Here is a 19,213-nt window from a genome sequence, read left to right as displayed (position 1 = left end):
AAAAAAATTGTAAATATCTAACTTTCATTGTTTTATTACGAAAAATTTTATCACTTAAAATTTTATCATTTAAAATTTATTCATTTTAAAGATTCTTGATGAGAAGTCCATACGGTCTACTTCAAGTCGCCGCGTTCTTTATTTTATAATTTACAACTTTTTCTTGAATTTCTATTCTTATATTTTATCTTGTAAATTTTATATATTTTTATCTTTTACATGATCGGAACAGTAAACATATTTAAATACATAAACGTATAAATATCGATATGATAGGAAATGTTGTAGGGGAAATGTTTGTTTCTATTTTTACTGCGTGAAAATTCAAGTTCCTTTTGTTCCTAATGCTATATAAAAAGCTTTTTCAATAGCATATTGTAATATTTCATTTCAATTTAATTTAATTTAATCAATTATTACTGATTTTAAAAATACTTGCATCGGACAGGATTTTTAATTAAATATTGGCTCTTAACAATAACTAAACATATAAATAGTAACCAATCATATTTTGTTTAAATAATATTTTTTGTTATTAAAGCAGTATAAATTCAGTAAAAACTTTTAAAAGAATCAAGTTGCATTAGAATCATTTAGAAGTTTCTGTTTCGCCAGTCAAGAAAACAATCGTGTTCAAAGAGGTCAATAAGTCTGTAAGTAGTACCATTACTTTTTAAATTCGTTATTTACAGTACAAAACATTACAGTACATATTTGTATCATTTCGTTTAACCCGTTATTTCTATAATCGTGTTATTTCGTTTCTTTAGAGTTCCATAAGAAATTTTGATGAAATTTGAAAGTTATTATAATTTTAATTAATATAATAATATTATATTAATTTGCAATAGAATTGTGAAACAATGACTAAAATAAATTTTTCGTTGTTGATAAATTTAATTTTGCTCTATAATAATTTAAGAACTGATGTTGCAAATAAGTCTCAATGCAATTAGTGAATCACAGTGAACCGTTTACAACATGCTAGGTGGACAAAAATGTTTTGTTCTGCGAGTTTATTGCTAAGAATGTAATAAATAATACTTTTGTGTTTCATTGATTAACTATGCGTTTTTTGATTATTTGTAAGCTTTAGGGAAATTTAGTATTAAAAGTGTTAAATACGTAGTAAAAATAAATACTTAATTTCAACACCTCATAAACTATTTAATAAAAGTTTTGCGTAAAATAAAAAATTTCAAATTATAATAAATACAATTTAACCAATAATGTAAAACAAACAAATATTAAATTCATCAGATCATCATCGGAGGAATCATTCTATTATTTCACTATTTGACTAATCAGACTTTAAGTAATCTTCTTCATCGCACATAATTTTATTGCCAACCTGACGCTGTGGTACAAGTGGGATAAATAAATTCAAAAGTTCTAACGGTAATTTCCCGGTTTTCTTACTAGACAGCTCTCTGTGTGAGTTGATGACAGGATCGGAAGTTACTAAAAGCATATTATGCAAATCTATATCAGTAGAAATACGTGAAAGAAAAGAAATTTAGCAGAATCGACGAAGGATTTTATTGCGGGCTTAATGAGATTCTTCTATTAGTTTTCCGATTGGAAGAATACATGTTTTATAACTTCATTACTATTTACAAGTGTGCACAGTAACAGACATATAGTAGCACAGTAACAGACATATATCTTTCATACTATTTACAAGTGTGCACAGTAACAGATAGTAGCACGAATAAGATAAAGAGATTAAGATTAAAAATTTTGGTTTCAGAAAACTTCGTTTCAAAATTTTTTCAAATTCATTAAAAGTACTATTATAGCCTCAGAATTGCATTCTTAATATAATAATGAAATATTTAATGAGATTGACGCAGGGCCGTCCCTCGGGGATACGTTAGGGGTTAAGTTAGGGGTTAAATGCCCCCCTTTTTTTTTTAAATCAAAAGCAAAAAACAGCTTCAAAGAGTCTCACAGCTTGAGATTCTTCGAGTCTTATAGATTTTGGAATAAGTTAAACTTCTTTTAAAACTTGGTTAGTTTCTGTTTTAATAAATACATTTGTTTCTTTAAAAAAAAAAAAACTTAACTGGTAGGCAATAAAGTATGGATAATGGCCGCGGATTTTTCCAAATAGTATTTTGGGCGTTACTCAATCTAAATCGAACAAAGGAAAATACAACCTGAAAAATTTTGGATTGATGAGGTGATAAATTTTACACAGTTGTACAGCTAAGAACTTTGGCTATATTCAATTAAAAAGTTAGCTTGGATACATGTCGATATAAAAGTTGAAAAATTAAAAAAACAAAAAAAGGTTTTTTCCAACTATATTCTTACACATATTGTTTACACTTTTGAATTCACTTTTGAATAAAACTATTAATTTAATTAAAAAATACTTGCCTTCAAAAGTAAAATCCATTACATCAACGAAATATGAGTCCTTTTAAAATGATTCCTTCATTAAAATTTGTTAAACGGTATTACAAGTACTGCAAATTTGTGAGTAAAACTTTTTCAAAAATAATATTATTACTAATGTAGGACTGTAATTGTAAAAACACTTAGTTAGTTGATTTCTTGAACTGTCTTTGTTCATCTAGCTTGTATAAAGCAATACACTGCGTATAGTTTTCGGGTGCAGCAAAAAGGAAAGCAAATAACGATAAAAATTTTAAAGAAAAATAATGCTTTGTTTACAGGGTTTAGGCTGGCTTAAGTCAATTAATTGAAAAAAAAGTAAAAATTATAGAAGACAATATAAATGAGGGAAAATATGATTTTGTTAGTTCTAAGTTTGGAGTAAATAAAAAAACAATTGATATCCGTGCGAACCCGCCTCCTCTTCTAAAAAATGCCAATTGTTTTGTTTAACTTTGACTCGTTCAAATGTTCCTAAGTACTTTAAGTTGTTACTAAAAATCAATTTAAAAATATGCAATGCAGCAATGATTATTTTTGACAAATCTTTTTCTTGAAACAACCCTACATATGTATAAATACATACATACATACATACATACATACATACATACATACATACATACATACATACATACATACATACATACATACATACATACATACATACATACATACATACATACATACATACATACATACATACATACATACATACATACATACCTACAGACATACATACATACATACATACATACATACATACATACATACATACATACATACATACATACATACATACATACATACATACATACATACATACATACATACATACATACATACATACATACATACATACATACATACATATATAGTGTGTGTTTTTTATATTTTAATTTAGGATAAACAATTATAAATAGTACATTGTATAATATAATGAAATACATGGCTGCATATTGAAGAATCAAGTTGCGAATATACTTATATGTTTTTGTTTGATAGATCATTTTCATAATTAAAGTCTTGGCAAAAAGGAAATGATTTTGTCGCTAACGCTTTTGCTGTTTGCTTTGATTCAATTATCATTTGTTGTAAGTAAATCATTTAAAATAATAAGTTCTATATAATTATGGATAGATAATAATTATTTAATACAACGAACGAGAGTTATTAAGATAAGGAAATGCTTGCATCAGCTTTAAAGTTAAAACATTTTAAAATAAATTATTCAAAATCTTTTTTTTTTTTTTTTTTTACGTGTTGTTTTTCTTTTAAATATTAAATCCTATTTAAATCATTTTTTGAAATTTCAGGTCTAAAAATATATTAAGTCGAACAAAAACATTCTATTCTGACGTTTAAAAACGAGAAGCTGCGAAAAAGGACAACTCTAGTAGAAATATATTAAACTCCGTTTTATAAATTGAACTCCGTTATATAATTTAAACTCCGTTATATATATTAATTAATTTATAAATATCTCGAAAATTTAAAAACTTTAGCACAAATAAAAAAGTAGGTATAAGTCGAATCAAAAAATAAACTATAGTAAATTGACAAATCCCTCAAGCAAAATTTTTATTACCATTATTTACAAAGCACTCAACATTTTCATTTATTTATTTGTTTATGTTTATATATGTCATTTTTATTTATTTAGCAATCATAACTAAAATCATTCTTTTCGCTATTTTGATAAAATTTATTTTACTTTGAAGAAAGCTCTTTGAAGAAATGTCCGTATTCTAAGTTAATGTTATGTTGCAATTGACATACAGGTATTAGATATTGTTGTTATAAAAATGCAACAACATCTCAGTACACAAAAAAATATTTAATAAACTTGTAATATCTTTTTATCATAAGCCAAATAATTAAAAAGATTCATTGTGGTTTAGAAATACAACTAACGTAAGACTTTTTATGGGTCAAACCTCTTGTTTCTCAGATTATATCTAATCTAGATAGTAAACGTTTCAATCAATTAAACGGTAAAATTATTTTTATTCTATATCTGAATTTAAAAAGTGATTTTTACATTCATATGTACAATACAAAATGATTGCAGCATTTAAAAAATTCAACCTAATGAAAATAAGGCAATACGCATAAACATGAGAAGTGCAAAAACTGAAAATACGTTGTGACAAAATGTTTTACAAGACCAAAATGTTTCAAGCCCCTGTGATATTAATACAAAAATCTTCCATATTTATTCAATCTTAACTACTAATTTCTTATTTATCAATATAACATATTTACATGACCAGGTTAAGATGTAGATTATCATTATGAAACCCCTGTGAGATTCAGAATGTTCAACAAAATAACAAGGATTTAAAATTTCGCGCATAAACTTGTTTGACGAAGTTACTAAAACTTTACACAAACTGGCACATCAATTTGCACCTGATTTCATTGTAACAAATTTATAGAGACGGAAACTTTAAGAAACCTTTCATGAAACAAAGTTTCTAATAATCACATAGTAAAGATCTTACGATTACCGTTTGTTGTAAAAAACGGCTCTTAATAACTCTTTGTGTTTAAAGATGCTTGATGTTTTTTGTGTAGATTCAGAAGACAGTAGAGACTCGATTATTCTTTTTATAACTTGTTGAACTTTGTCTCTGCATAAAATAGTTGAAGTAGGGTAAACCATCGCACCTTGGCCTATGTTTTTTTCTTTGATGAGTTACTTCGTGAAAAACTTTGTTTTTTTAATTTTATTTTTTTATGGAAAAAGTTTGAGAAGACCTTTGCCTACTCTAAAGTAACTTTATCGTTTTGGTTTTCAATACATTAATAATGGTTTTTTTTGGTCATGTTGCCAATGTACCTAGTTATCGGGGTAAGCTGGCCCATAGATATAAAATAATGCTTACATAATTTTTGACCAAATAATTATATGTTTTTGTGAATTAGACTAAAAAAAGTAATCAAAATTGAAAGTTTAAGTTTTTGAAACAAATTTTGTAGTATAATCACTGTGGACCAGAGTACCGCCAGGGTAAGTTGCTCCCCAGGTCTGATTTTTCTTTTCCAATAGTTAGATATACATTAATAATCACCAAGTATGGTTTTTAGAACTTCTGGGGGGTTGGACAAAGTAAAAAAATTGTTGTTTAAAAAATAGGTTTTTCAAACCATAAAAATGTTCATACATTTTCTACAAAAACCGTTGAAAATCTACGAAATTGATAACTTGCGTAAAGAACTGCGTGCTATTTATATAAAACATTTGTTGTTTGTCTCGTACAGTTTGGTAAAATCGTTTAAAACTCAAAAGATTTCTCCTGCAATAAAACAAAGATTTACAAAAGTGTTGGATTTACAACATTTTTATACAAACAACTTCCATCTAGGGAAAAGTTGCTGCAGTATTTATTCAATGAGCAATCAGTTCTTCACAATATTTACAACTTTACTTCCTACTATGACTAATTATTCTAAACTTATGCATTTAAGGTCAATTGGGACATAATAATCTACACCTTATAATTTCAGAGGCTCAATAAGCTTACAAAAGTACCGTTAGCTTTAGTCTTTTCATCCTATGTAATTTACAATAAAATGTACAGTACCGTAAGATTGGGTGGCTTCGGCCCATTTTGCACCTTAATGTCTATTGCATGAAAGCCACAAAAGTTATTTCCTCAAACACTAAGTACTATTAGAAGTACATAGAAAGGACAGTTAGAACTATCTGTCTCCCATTTGAAAATTATTTACCTGAAGTATCTTTTGGGAGGTTTAAATGGTGGGCCAAAGTCGCCTTGTGTGTTAGGGTGACTTTGGCCCAACCCTCTAAAAAGGGACTAAAGGAAGCAAAACAACAATAAAAACAACAATATTTAGGCGAAGAAAATAAATTTACAAAAATAAAGTGACAAAAAAAGATTTAGTAACAAAGTTCTTGTATAAAGTAAATAAAATATAGGTACAAACTAAACAAGTATAGGTACCAAGTAAACAAAACAGTTTAGGTATAAAGTAAACAAAAATGACTAAATAAATGTTTTAAAAAATTTAGTGAAAAAGTTCTGGAACTGAATAAATTCCTCTTTTTGACATTTTCTTTGGTTCCTCAATAAAATCGACTATTTCAGACTGGGGAAAAAAAAGTTGCACTGCTGGTAGTGACCATTTCCAGTTAAGTCCATTTTTTTTCATAATAGTAATTTCTGCTCCATTTTTTCTTAATTTTTTCAACTGCAGAAAAAAAAATTTCGAAAGTTACTTTAAAATTATTCAATAGTTATTACATTAAATAATATTAGTTATTAAAATAATAAGTTATAAAGTTTACTAATTGATTAGCTAAATATAAATAATTCAAAATAAATAAACAAACCTGTCCAGGATTTAACTCTCCATTGCATTTAACAATTACATAATAATTCTCTACAAGATTTAACAATCTCTCCTTTTTACAAACATTTTTTGTTTTATCAATATTTTGAAAGTTCTTTTTGCCTACGACTAAACTTACATTCAAAATTAGATTAGAAGTCTCAGTAGTTTCAGTATTTGTACTTGGGCCAGCAAAGTCAATGTTGTTGGTCTCAATTGTATTTATAATACTGATAGGTGTATCTACATTATTTGAATTTAATCTATTATTTTCATTTATAACACAAGATGATATATCTGTTGAACATAAGCTTTTACCTGGGACAGCGCATACTTTACGTCGCTTTGGTTTTTTAGAGCCATCTGAGGGATCATCCAGTGACTTACATAAATGATCTAAAAATGATTGGCTTACTAAATCAGTAGTTGAGTCTAAACCTATATTACAACATGGTAGTCGTGAAAGCACTTGAGACTTGTCTAATGGAAAAATTCCGGTTTTGCGAAAACCAGCTCTAAGGTTATCATTCCCATGTTCATTTAAGTTGGTAATTAAACGGTCTAAAAGTCTAGGAAATTCATTTTTAGGAAGAGAAGCAACTCTCCTTCCTTTTCCTTTCTCCTACCATTCACATAATATTTTGCGCCATTTAATCTTCATAGGTCTAAAGTAGGCAACATGTAATGGCTGCGTGAGATGTGCAGAGTTTGCTGGTAATGCCACAAATCCTGTTATTGCTTTGACATGCATCCAGTACTGCAATGCTCAAATGTGAAGATACGTTATCACCTATAATGACACTTCTTCCTTGAACCTTCTTAAGTCTTGGAAGAAGTAAAGAGAAAAACCAGTCCTCAAAACATGTTGAGTCAAACCAACCACTTTTTGATCTGTTATAACGTGCTTTTGGTGGCCCATGTATTCCATAACGACTCAGCTTTGTAAACAGCATAAGGTGGTAGCAATTCACCATTAGCATTGCTACAAAACATTACAGAGAACGAGGTCTTTGTAGAATTAATTATGCGTTCAGGATACTTACATCCACGCTTTGTTAATATTTTTTTTTTACCTGGATCATCACTGAGATTGGTTTCATTATAATTCCATATATTATCAGGTGATATATTACTTATTTCATTTGATAGATTTATAAAGTAGTTATCAATCACAGTCGTTCCTATTTCTGCTCTCTTTCGCTTTATGTTGCTTGCAAATCTTACTGTGAGTTCTGGATTTCTTTTTAAAAAAGATCGAATCCAATCGCCACCTGGAAAATTATTTTTGAACTGAGGTATAACGACGCCTTTTTTCTCTAAATACCCTTTTACTATGCATCTTAAATCATATTTATCAACAGGAAAACCAAACTCAGATGATTTTATTGCATATGCCTTAAACATGTCTTCTTCTTTTGATGTAAAAATTTGCTGACCACCATACTTTTTAGGATATGTCTGTTTTATTTTATTTTTTAATGCTGATCTAGGTATATCGTATTTCAAACCTACTTGTCATTGAGTAATTAAACCATTCTTTAAATCTTTTAATGCATTGTCTAACTGTTCTAAAGTATAAGTAACATATTTTCTTTTTCCACGATTTGGCTTGTAATTTTGTGGCATATTTAAACTAAGAACTAAACAAATTTCGCTATTTGCTAATACAAACTATTATACTGATTTTCTATTGCATTACTACTACAAAATTTTTCATTCCAACATAGTAACTACCATAATATCTATAAATGATCACTAAAAAAGGTTTACTCTAATACATGGGGTGATTTTAGCCCGGGCCAATGTCACCCTATGTAGTGGGCCAAAGACAACCTATTTTTTTTAAATCTCAATTGCAAAAAAGTAATAAACTGTTAAGCTTTCAAAACAAGATAGAATCAAACACTAATGGTTTAAAATTAATTCAGTGTATATTCCAATAAAAAACCTTCTCCAGGTACTGCTATCGATGTAAAAGTTTACACGCCTAAAAAAATTCGGATTTTAGGTGCTTCTTCTAAAGTGCAACTTACAATAATATCACAAAGACTCGAGTTAAGTAAACTAAGTCAGACTAAATAAATAATAAATTTCCCACAATTTGAGGTATCGATTTTAAACCATTTTTAAACAAAAATTTTGCTTGGGCTAAAGTCATCCCGTAGGGCCAAAGCCACCCAATCTTACGGTATGCTAGTTATGACATACATTAAAAAACTTAAGTATATTAGTATATAGGTATAATGTATAATGCAACACATGTTCAAACATATTCATACATGTATATACTTAAATGTCATATACTTACATATACTTAAATGTCGCAATCTGTATCATATTATAAGTATATGTATAAACATTTGTATATACATACAAATGTATATGAAAATACATTTATGTATATGGATGCATTGAGAAAAGTGTATTTTTTTTAATACACAACACATACATGTTATGATGAAACCTTTTCTTAATTCAATATTTTTAGTTATGAAAATTTCGATAAAACAGTAATATATATTAGAAAGCAATAATGAAAAATAAAAAAAAACTACAAAGCATGGAATTTTATTGTGGATATCTTCTCTATCCAGTTTCGCAGGTATCACATCTTGATCTTACTATTATATAACTTTAGGACAGTTGTTTACCTCTAAACTTTACTGGTTCCAGACAAAGGTTTTAATCTCTGTTTCAATTGCAGGAGAAATCTTTTGAATTTTAGATGACTTTACCCAACTGTATAAGACAAACAGCACACGTTTTATATACCGGTTTTTGCATCCATTTAAAATAACCACGACATCCATTTAAAATAACCATGACATTCATTTAAAACAACTATGACATTCATTCATTCAAAACATCGTGACAATCAATTAAAACAATTGTGATTTTCAATTAAAACATTTAACGCATGCGCAATCTCAGCGTTCTGTATTATTCAAAACTAGTAAATCAAAAAAAAATTCTTTTTTCAAATCCATGCTTTATGCAAGCAGAATTCTATTGGGCCTAGAAATTCTTTTTTTGTTATCTTTTGTAGAAGGAAAAATTACTGTTACGTTTTTAAATTTTTTTTTATTAGTTCAGTGTTCTTATGGGGAAATACAAATTAAATTTTTGTTAATTTAATAAACTTTTTTTGGTCAAATTTTTCCATTTCCTTGTATTGTCATCGAAAATGATTAAGTGTGCAAAATTTGAGCAAAATTGGTTGAGAAAAAAGCTTTCAAAAATTGATTTCAAATTTTGTGGCACACAAACATATATATATAGAAAGTAACCTTATATAAAGCATGAAAGGTTTTATTTATATATTTATTTATTTTTATTTATTTTTTATTAATACTATATAATTTATTTTTTATTAATATTATATACTTTATTTTAATTTCTTGGAATTTTTTTTAAATTTAAATGGATGTCATGTTTGTTTTAAATGGATGCAAAACCCGGTATATATTTTTTATATACATACTGTATTGACAAAACAACTATGACGTTCAGTTAAAACATGCATGATGATAATTAAAACGACCATGATTTTTCCTATTAAAAAATTTAGCGCATGTGCATATTAGATTTTTATTAAAACAAGCAGCAAAATTCTGTTTGCCAAAATACGCGAAAATTTGTTTTGAGATTTGTCGTTGATCAAAGAAAAATTCAATCTGAAACTTCACTGCCGCAAAAAACTCAATCTGAATCTTCATGCCGCGAAATTCCGTTTCCCAAAATATGCAAGATCTTGTTGTGAATCTAGTCGTTGATCAAGGAAAAACTCAATCTGAAGCTTCATCGTTAACAGGAATCAATCAAAAGACAATACAATCAATTTTAAGAAGGCACGATCAAACGAATTCAACACTTCCTGGTTCCAGAGGTGGCGCTCATCACGTTATTTATAATGAAGAATGATTAGAAGAAGAATTAAAGAGCTTATAAACGATTATACAACAACAACTATAATTGAAATTAGATATGCTTTAAATGTAAATGTATCGATTACAACTGTCTGGAGATGGGTGACCAATCTTGGATACACATATAAAATTACTCGACCAGTTTATGAAATAAGAAACAACAATGATGAAAAAATCTTCGAATTGAATATATTAGGTGGTGTACTTCAGTCTCGCCTATTCATCGCTATCAAAATATTGTTTTTATTGATGAAAGTCCATTTAATTTACACATGTTTCGCAGTCATTCATAGGCAAGAAGAGGAGTAACGCAAAACCCGATCATTCGTCCTAGGCAGCGTAACGTTTCGATGATATTGACCGTCAACGGTTTAAATATTATTCACTGTGAAGCTGTCAGTGTGTCAGTCGACACAGTTTTGTTTCGAGAATATATTGATAAAGTTGTACGAGTTTTGGGGATAGAGGAAGAATTTACCTTGGTGATGGATAATGTTAGAATCGCCACCATATTCACCATTCTTGAATCCGTAATACTCTTTTAACCCTAAAAAAAGTTATAAATTTTTTATTTATTTAATACTCGAAGTTTGTTTTTATTTCAAAACATTTCAAAACATAAAGCAATACAACGCAAATCTAAAAAACTTTTTAATGATAATAAAAAATGTTTAGAATAGTATTTCATTATGGCCAAATTTTTTTTAAGATGATTTCAGCAAAACAATATTTTTCATTTTTTTTTGAAATATCAAACATTTTTTTACTTTTAAATTTATTTTTATTTCAAGTTTTAGTTATTATTGCTTTAGTTTTTGACTTCGCAGTTATAAGTAACATTTTTTCTTTTTTTTTTCAGGATTCAACATGTCTGTATATAAAAACTATTTATCCAAAAGCTAAATCAGGGATGTATGAAATATGGCTACCAAGTGGAAATCATCGAGTGTTTTGTGACATGTTAACGAATGGAGGAGGTTATACATTTATTTCTAGAGAAATGGTGGCTAAAATGGAGCCAAATGATATTCATTATTTGTTCACAAAAAAACAAGATGTTCTTCTCAAAATTTTAAAACTGGACGGAACCCAACCTTATACTATTTTGGGGTCACCGTATCTTGATGTACAACTTAACGGATATAATCAGTTTACTGCTCCTGTTAATAATGGTATGAAACCATACATTCATCTAGGAACATTGCGTGCAGTAGATTCTAAAGTAGGAAATATTGAAGGGTTTTATTCAAATAATAAATATATTTATTTTCGAAATTGTGACGGAAATCCAAACAACCACTTTATATTTTTTCCAAACCTTAATAATAAAGCTCCTTCTTCTTATCATGCCCAAAATTTGGTGTATGAACAACAAGGAGTAGCAGTTGATTGGCGTAAGACAGCGTTACTTCCAGTGGGAAATATAAACATTCCTCAAAACTTTTTTATGTTGACTGAAATGCATTATGGTGGCTGCGGAACATATACTTCGAGTGATAGGTGGCCTAAATCTTCCTCACCAGCTAAAGGTGTTGCAATTGGAGTGAGATAATTTTATGGACAATTTGCAAAACTGATCTTGTTTAAAGTTATTTTATTGTCATGGTGATTAGTAAATATTTTTTGTATTAATACATTTATACTTAGTGGTTATAAAATGTTTTATTGAAATTTATCTTAAATTTTGAACAATTATTTAACAATCACAGGTTCAACGTCTATGTGTTGTCAGGGATATATGTGATGCATTTGTAATTGCAATTATAATTTATAATGGTAAATAAATTAATGATTAGTAGTTGGTTATTAAGCCAAAGAAAAATTAAAATGATTCAAACAATTACATTTTTTTTCTTTTTTGTCGTCAAAATCAAAAATAACACTGTCATTCTTCCAGTTTGACAGCTTTATTAGTTTTATATGTTTTGCATGCTTGATGTCTTGCCGACATTTTTTATATCATTAGGGATCGTCCATAAACTACACAACGCAAAATATATTTTAAAAACAGAATTAAGATAAAAAGGAAATATTAAGAAAACAGGAGATATTAAACTTTTTTACGCGGTTAAAAAACCGTTTGGGGTATTTTGATTTTTTATTTAAATTAGGACTCTGCGAGAGAAAACTTTTGATCATTTATATATATATATATATATATATATATATATATATATATATATATATATATATATATATATATATATATATATATATATATATATATATATATATATATATATATATATATATATATATATATATATGTATGTATACATACATACATATATATATATATATATATATATATATATATATATATATATATATATATATATATATATATATATATATATTACAACTTTAAAACCATGCTATCGTATGATAAAATGATTTTTTTTAATAACTTTTTTGCTTAAAAGTATTTTAAAATAGTTTTAAAAAAAAGATTTGAAGTTTAGTATATGATTTTATAACTTTTTCTCTTCCCCCCCCCCCCCTCCTTCCTTTTTTTCTTGCGGAATCGCCCATATATATATATATATATATATATATATATATATATATATATATATATATATATATATATATATATATATATATATATATATATATATATATATAACAATCGAGTTACGGTTTTCAAAATCGTATATTTTTTGTTCGACTTTGAAAGCCTTCAGTTAGGCAAAGTTTCTTAAAGTAAACGAAGTTGAAATCAAAAGTCAGAAACTATTGTTGATCTTGAAAGTGGTTCAATCACGTGCATTGACCACAAGCTTAACGTTGCCCTGGAAAAGACTGTCAACAAATATCGATGCTATCGATGCATGCAGGACAATCTCCACCCGAGTCCATCACTCTCCTCTTGCTGAAGGGGTGTTGAAAAAGAAGTGCCTTGAGATGAATGGTTATATTTTTAACTTTTTAAGTAGATACGAATACAAAGTTTTACAACTTAATGCCAAATTTTTACAAATGCTTTTTAATTTTAAACAAAGTTTTCTAAGAGTTTACAATTTCATGCGAAGTTTTTTGCGAATTTTTATTTTAGTTTTTGTTTCAGTACCCTACAGAAAGATCACTGCTCCTTGTGCTACCAGATGGAACTCTGTCAAGATGATGCTCCTAGACATCGACTATCTCCGAAGTGTGCTGTGTGCTCTCCGAGCTGACAAAAAGGAATGGACTACACCCATTCCTACGGATGAACAATTTGAGCTGGTTGCAACCATTCTGCCACTCCCAACCACATGCCGAATCATCTCTGAGTCGATGTCAAGTGATAAGAAAATTACAATGGATAGAGCACTGACAGCCATTGTTCATCTTATGGATAGGTGTGCTTCTCTGAAGGTCAAAGAAATTAGAAAGAACAGTGTCACTGGAGTAGGTCCGTTTATGGTTGAGCTCATTGTCGAACTCGAGAAACGATCCCCAAGAGGAGGATGTGACATCATGTCTTATGCTGTAGGCTGCCTGCTACACCCCTTCTTGAAAGACCAACAACTGCACGCTTATGGTGTAAGGGATGAGATTTTTGACACGTTAAAAACCAGTCATCCTATAACAGCAGACTGGATGTCAAACCAGCAAGGTACAATCAATGTCTCAGATGAGATCACCCATGAGCTTCATGAAGATGATGGTGAGACTGAATTCTTGAAGGTAGCAACAAAGGTAATAGCTATTGAGTATAATATAAAAAAAATTTCTTTAAAACTAGTTAAATATACTTCTATTAATCTTAATGCAATCGAACAAACAAAATCATAAAAATTTTAATTTGAGGATACGATGTCATACGGGGGAAAGGGGGGCGGTTCAAAGTTAAACTTTTTAAAAATTATTTGAATTTAAACAATTTTAGATTAAAGTAAGCAAAGTTATACGAAGTTTAATAAACGTTCAACTTCCTTTCATTCCTTTTAGACTGTGTCCAGTCAATTCAGGCAATCAAATGCTACAACTGAGGGTCCTCCGATTACCGTTGAGTGGGCAAGATTCAGAGAAACAACCGTGATAGATTCGAAGGTTAATGTCCTTAACTGGTGGAGGACACACCGTAGAGAGATGCCCATTTTGGCAGGACTAGCACGAAAGTATTATTGCCTGCCAGCCTCAAGTGCCTCAAGTGAGCGGGCTTTTAGTGAAGCTGGACAGGTGGTCCACGAAAAGAGATGCAGGTTGTCTCCAAAAACCACTGAGAAATTGGTCTTCATCAACGAGAACTTCGATTTGTTAAACTCCTTTGTACCTGTTTGGGGATACTGCTCCGTGGAAGATGATACCGCCTCATTAAAAATGAAATCTCCAATATTATTATAATTATATTTTGATTTTATTATTTATAATATTATAGATAATCTTATTCTTATTATTATTGTTATTGTTGTTATTGTTTTTATTGTTATTATTATTATTATTATTGCTATTATTATTATTTTTATTATTGTTATTTTCAATAATATATTATTGTAACTATATTGTAAATTTTGAGGAAAATAAATGTTGTTGTTGTTGTTATTGTTGTTGTTGAACTGGAAAGGCAAGACAGACATCATTTGGGCTCCTAAGGCCAAGAACTAGCACAAAGAAATGAGAACGAAAGACTGGAATCGGACAACTATATATTCTTTACTAGGGTAGCATACTAGGATTATTTAGATTAGATAATCGATAATATGCAAATAGTTTTTTTGCATGTTTAAGGAATTGGATTTTTGAAATCTAGAATGATTATTAAATAAATGCAAGGGTTTTAGCATATCTTTTGTATGCTCTTTATTTCTGTAATGTCACTGTAGTGTATACTTCAAATTTTTATTATTAAGAAATTAGAACATAAGAGGAAAGAGAATGCTAGCATATACCAAATCAGTTATCACTTCACTTTACTTTATATCGGTGTCTTTGAACCTGAACATAGGTAGCTTATCATCGATTGTGATTTTTCCAAATCTAAGAGATAGAGTAGTCTAGAAGAATAGAATGAAAGAGCATAATAGTACTAGTACAGCCACATACATGTTTGAAAGCTTTAGAAATTCTAAACAATTTTAAAACATGCCATTTTCGAATTTACACAACTTTTTACGATTTTGAAAACCGCAAAAATATACTTTGTTTGAACTAATACGATTTTGAAAACTGTCAAATTAAATTTTATACAACTTTTTACGATTTTGAAAACCGCGAAAATATATTTTGTTCGAAGTAAAACGATTTTGAAAACCGTTTAATTAAATTTTATACGACTTTTAACGATTTCGAAACACGTTCACACACGACTTTTAGCGACGTCGAAGCTTCGACTTCGAAACACATCGACCTCGATTGTTTTATCTCTGTTGTGTAGTGTTAAAAATCGTACCGTATATTCATAATTGAAAACATTGATAATGTTATATTGCATTTTTTTAACATAATATACACGGTTGTTAGCAACTATTTATACTTTTTTTCTTACATCATTGATTGTGTCGTTATATTTGTTGTTTTTAAGCATTGGATTTTTCGTTGCAACAGTCACAAAAAAAACAACACAAAAATGCTTGCAAAACTTCAAGTAAAAACTATGAAACTCAGCATATAATAACATCAATATGTGCTAAAAATACACACCAATGTATATATAAAAATGTACACCACGATATGGGTACTTGATCCTGGGTGGCCAGCCACTTTTTACAATTAAATTCCCTAACTTTTCCCTAATTTATTAAATATTTTCCTGACTTTTTAGATTTCCTGACAGTTTTATTTTTCTTAAAGTTAATTTTTGCATTTATAAAACTCAGCTTGTAAATGCTTCCCAGTTTAATATCGAAGATTTATGAAGAAAAAAATAATTTAAAAGATACTTATTATATATCGCATATATATCTCTTTTATTTTTTCTATATTTTTATTCTATATAAGTTACATGACCCTATTTTATGACTTTTTTATATGATTACTATGAAATGGAGTAAGCTTTTTACTACTATATTAAACTGAAAATAAATTGAAACAACAGAGCAGATTAAGCTTCAAAATTTATAAAAGTAACAACAAAATATTTAATTTAACCAGCAGTTTAACAATAGTATAAAATAAATATGCATATCCCAATATTTAAATTTTAAACATTTGGTTTCATTTACCTGATGTTATTAGCATTTGGAAACTTTAATAGCAAATAAATAAATTTTATTGAAAATGGTCGAAAGAGTAAAGATAAAAAAAGACGTAGAAAATATAGGAAAAATAAATAGGAAAATGTCGAAAGAGGTTCAAAGCTTTATTTTAAAGGACTTCTTTCTCTCAGTTTATCAACAACTCCAAGTTGTTGATAAACTGAGTACTGCATTAATATTCATTTTCACTTGCTGTGTACTGCATTAACATTCCATTTCACTTTTTATGACATACTTAAAAATTTTTATGACTTACTTAAAAACAAAAACTACCTTTCAAAATATCTTTTATGACCTACTTAAAAGCAACATTTAGGCCACATGTTGTTACAACATGTAGGCCACATGATCCCATTTCAAGAATAGATATTTCATAATTGAGAATATTAATTTCAAATCAATTGAAAATCCCAGACTTTTTCCTGACCTCCCTGATTTCCAACTAGCTAGGCACACTGTGATTAACGTTGAATCGACTGCTAGGTGCAAATCTGCCCCATTCGGAATTGTATAATGATTTTTTGTTACCTGATTTTATAACGCCTTTGCAAAATTGTGCATAAAAATGCACAGCAGCACTTCTTTTTGTTCTTCTCGTCATTAATTTTTTTAGATTTGCATACTGGTACAGAGTTTAAGGTTTTTTCGTTTACAAAATTTCCTTCAATCTCCATGTCATTCACATTATTGAGTCGAGAACAGTTAGTATTAGTTTTTGAATCGATACAAATCGACGTAGATCGATAATCGATACAAATCGACGTAGATTTCTGGAACCAAGCTTCGTGCATTTTACGACCTGCATTTGAATTAAATCATTTCATGCATCCATTACATCCGAATATACCAATCTTACTTTCTTAAATTTAAAGTTATATCTCTTATATTTAAAGTTATATCTCTAATATTTATTGTACTATTATTACAAAAATTATGACCATATAAAGTTTAAACCCCCTCAAGTTGAGGGGGTTTAAACTTACAAATTTTATGTGGCCATAATTTTTTGAACGTGAGAGATAATACTATGAAACTTAAAATTTATCAACGAATATAAAAATTTTTTTAAATTATAATAATAATAAATTAAAATTTATCGATGAATAACAAGTCTTGTTGAGAATAGAATAAAAAACATTTTATCAACTTGTTGCCCTTCACGTTTGGGGTGGGGGAGGAGATAAGTATAAACATACAAATGTTTAGAGTTTGCTCAAACGTCATCTCAAACACCGAAAAATGCTGAATCCGTCACTGTATATATCGCGAGGTTATAATTATTTTGTTTTATCTCCACATTTTTGAGTTTTGAGATAAAACTATTTAAAAAATAAAAACTTTAGGAAACGGCATATAAAAATATTTCTATTACTTATGTTTTCTCCGCAACTTTTTTGATTATAGCCTAGGTTTTAATATACATGTTTTTTTATATCATTCAGTCAATGTTTAACCCTAACAATTTTTTATGATGATTTCACAAAATTTGGTTAATCAAATTGTTAGTCACTAAAGAGAAGTAGAGGGAAGAGTCAGTTATTTTGAAAATCTTGCCCGTGACCCAGAGTTTGAAGTTAAGTCACTAGTTAAATTTACTTTTTACATGCAAAGGTTTAGATACACAAGTATAAAGTGTAGTCATCATATAAATATGAATATTTTATTCCACAAAGAGCTAAAACATAATAAATTTGAAAAGTATAAATTGCAACAACAACAACAACAAAAAAAAAAAAAAAGAAAGCTTATAATATGAAAGAATAAAATTTTTAAAAAACTTCTTGGTAAACTCCTTCACAACAAATTCAACAGATTTTTAGGAAACTTCAAATATTATGACGACTTTTTTTTCAATATGATAAAGATTTTTAAATTGAGATAAAAGATGAAAAAGATTTTTCATCCTTTATATCAATTAAGAATTGAGATAAAGGATACAAATGAATTTATTTAGTTTTATAAACCCTTTTGGAAACATTTTTATGTTGTTTAATATTGTTATAATATTATTATGAGAAAGAAATAAGTCAGAATCATTTAACTAATTGTCATTAGTTTACAAGCTCTCGGTTAGTTAAGTTAGTTAAATAAATGAGCGTAATCTAAATGTGAGTGAAAAATAGTCGGTGCCCTACGAAAATTAATTCGTGAACGTAATGTATTTTAATAAAGCTGCACCGAGCAGAACTAAACTAAAGAGAACTAAAAAGAGTTTACTAAAGTGAGGTAAAAGATTTTAAAAAGAGTTTATTAAAGTGAGATAAAAGTACAAATGGACAGATGTCAACAGGAAAATCAAGAATCTTTTTAGAGCGAAATAGTAAACTGTATGACAATCAAAGCCATTAATAG

The 19,213-nt window shown here is 28.4% G+C and overlaps 3 protein-coding genes across 5 annotated transcripts; 2 read left to right on the top strand and 1 right to left on the bottom strand.

The window, feature by feature from the left end:
• The first annotated feature begins 517 nt into the window (after positions 1 to 517).
• On the top strand, positions 518 to 12,522 carry LOC100201344 (uncharacterized). 3 transcript variants are annotated; one of them, XM_065787880.1, is made up of 3 exons: positions 518 to 653; positions 3,406 to 3,494; positions 11,542 to 12,522. In XM_065787880.1, the coding sequence occupies exons 2-3, from the start codon at positions 3,441 to 3,443 to the stop codon at positions 12,232 to 12,234; spliced, it is 747 nt and encodes a 248-aa protein (XP_065643952.1). In that variant the 5' UTR covers positions 518 to 653; positions 3,406 to 3,440; the 3' UTR covers positions 12,235 to 12,522. The 3 variants fall into 3 exon arrangements, with proteins under 3 accessions (XP_065643952.1, XP_065643954.1, XP_065643953.1); XM_065787881.1 differs by having other exon boundaries at positions 581 to 653; positions 3,305 to 3,494; XM_065787882.1 differs by lacking the exon at positions 3,406 to 3,494 and having other exon boundaries at positions 546 to 653.
• LOC124810213 (uncharacterized) lies at positions 6,309 to 8,382 on the bottom strand. Its single transcript, XM_065787204.1, has 5 exons — positions 8,321 to 8,382; positions 7,830 to 8,242; positions 7,539 to 7,738; positions 6,758 to 7,378; positions 6,309 to 6,615 (listed from the first exon to the last, which is right to left on the bottom strand). Exons 1-5 carry the CDS (start codon positions 8,380 to 8,382, stop codon positions 6,433 to 6,435), a joined length of 1,479 nt encoding a protein of 492 aa, XP_065643276.1. The 3' UTR covers positions 6,309 to 6,432.
• A 1,243-nt stretch (positions 12,523 to 13,765) lies between the features above and the next one.
• On the top strand, positions 13,766 to 15,096 carry LOC136075277 (uncharacterized). Its single transcript, XM_065787879.1, has 2 exons — positions 13,766 to 14,363; positions 14,616 to 15,096. Exons 1-2 carry the CDS (start codon positions 13,803 to 13,805, stop codon positions 15,009 to 15,011), a joined length of 957 nt encoding a protein of 318 aa, XP_065643951.1. The 5' UTR covers positions 13,766 to 13,802; the 3' UTR covers positions 15,012 to 15,096.
• Positions 15,097 to 19,213: the final 4,117 nt, after the last annotated feature.

This window comes from Hydra vulgaris, chromosome 01 (assembly GCF_038396675.1).
Source record: "Hydra vulgaris chromosome 01, alternate assembly HydraT2T_AEP".
Taxonomy (NCBI): domain Eukaryota; kingdom Metazoa; phylum Cnidaria; class Hydrozoa; order Anthoathecata; family Hydridae; genus Hydra; species Hydra vulgaris.
This window is presented reverse-complemented; position numbering and strand designations above follow the sequence as displayed.

Coding starts and splice junctions, on each gene's coding strand:
- LOC100201344 (XM_065787880.1), top strand. CDS start 3,441: ATGATTTTGTCGCTAACGCTTTTGCTGTTTGCTTTGATTCAATTATCA. Junction 3,495..11,541: donor TGATTCAATTATCATTTGTT/GTAAGTAAATCA, acceptor TTTTTTTTTCAG/GATTCAACATGTCTGTATAT.
- LOC124810213 (XM_065787204.1), bottom strand. CDS start 8,382: ATGCCACAAAATTACAAGCCAAATCGTGGAAAAAGAAAATATGTTACT. Junction 8,243..8,320: donor GTTACTTATACTTTAGAACA/GTTAGACAATGC, acceptor CGATATACCTAG/ATCAGCATTAAAAAATAAAA. Junction 7,739..7,829: donor CAATCTCAGTGATGATCCAG/GTAAAAAAAAAA, acceptor AATGTTTTGTAG/CAATGCTAATGGTGAATTGC.
- LOC136075277 (XM_065787879.1), top strand. CDS start 13,803: ATGATGCTCCTAGACATCGACTATCTCCGAAGTGTGCTGTGTGCTCTC. Junction 14,364..14,615: donor TCTTGAAGGTAGCAACAAAG/GTAATAGCTATT, acceptor CATTCCTTTTAG/ACTGTGTCCAGTCAATTCAG.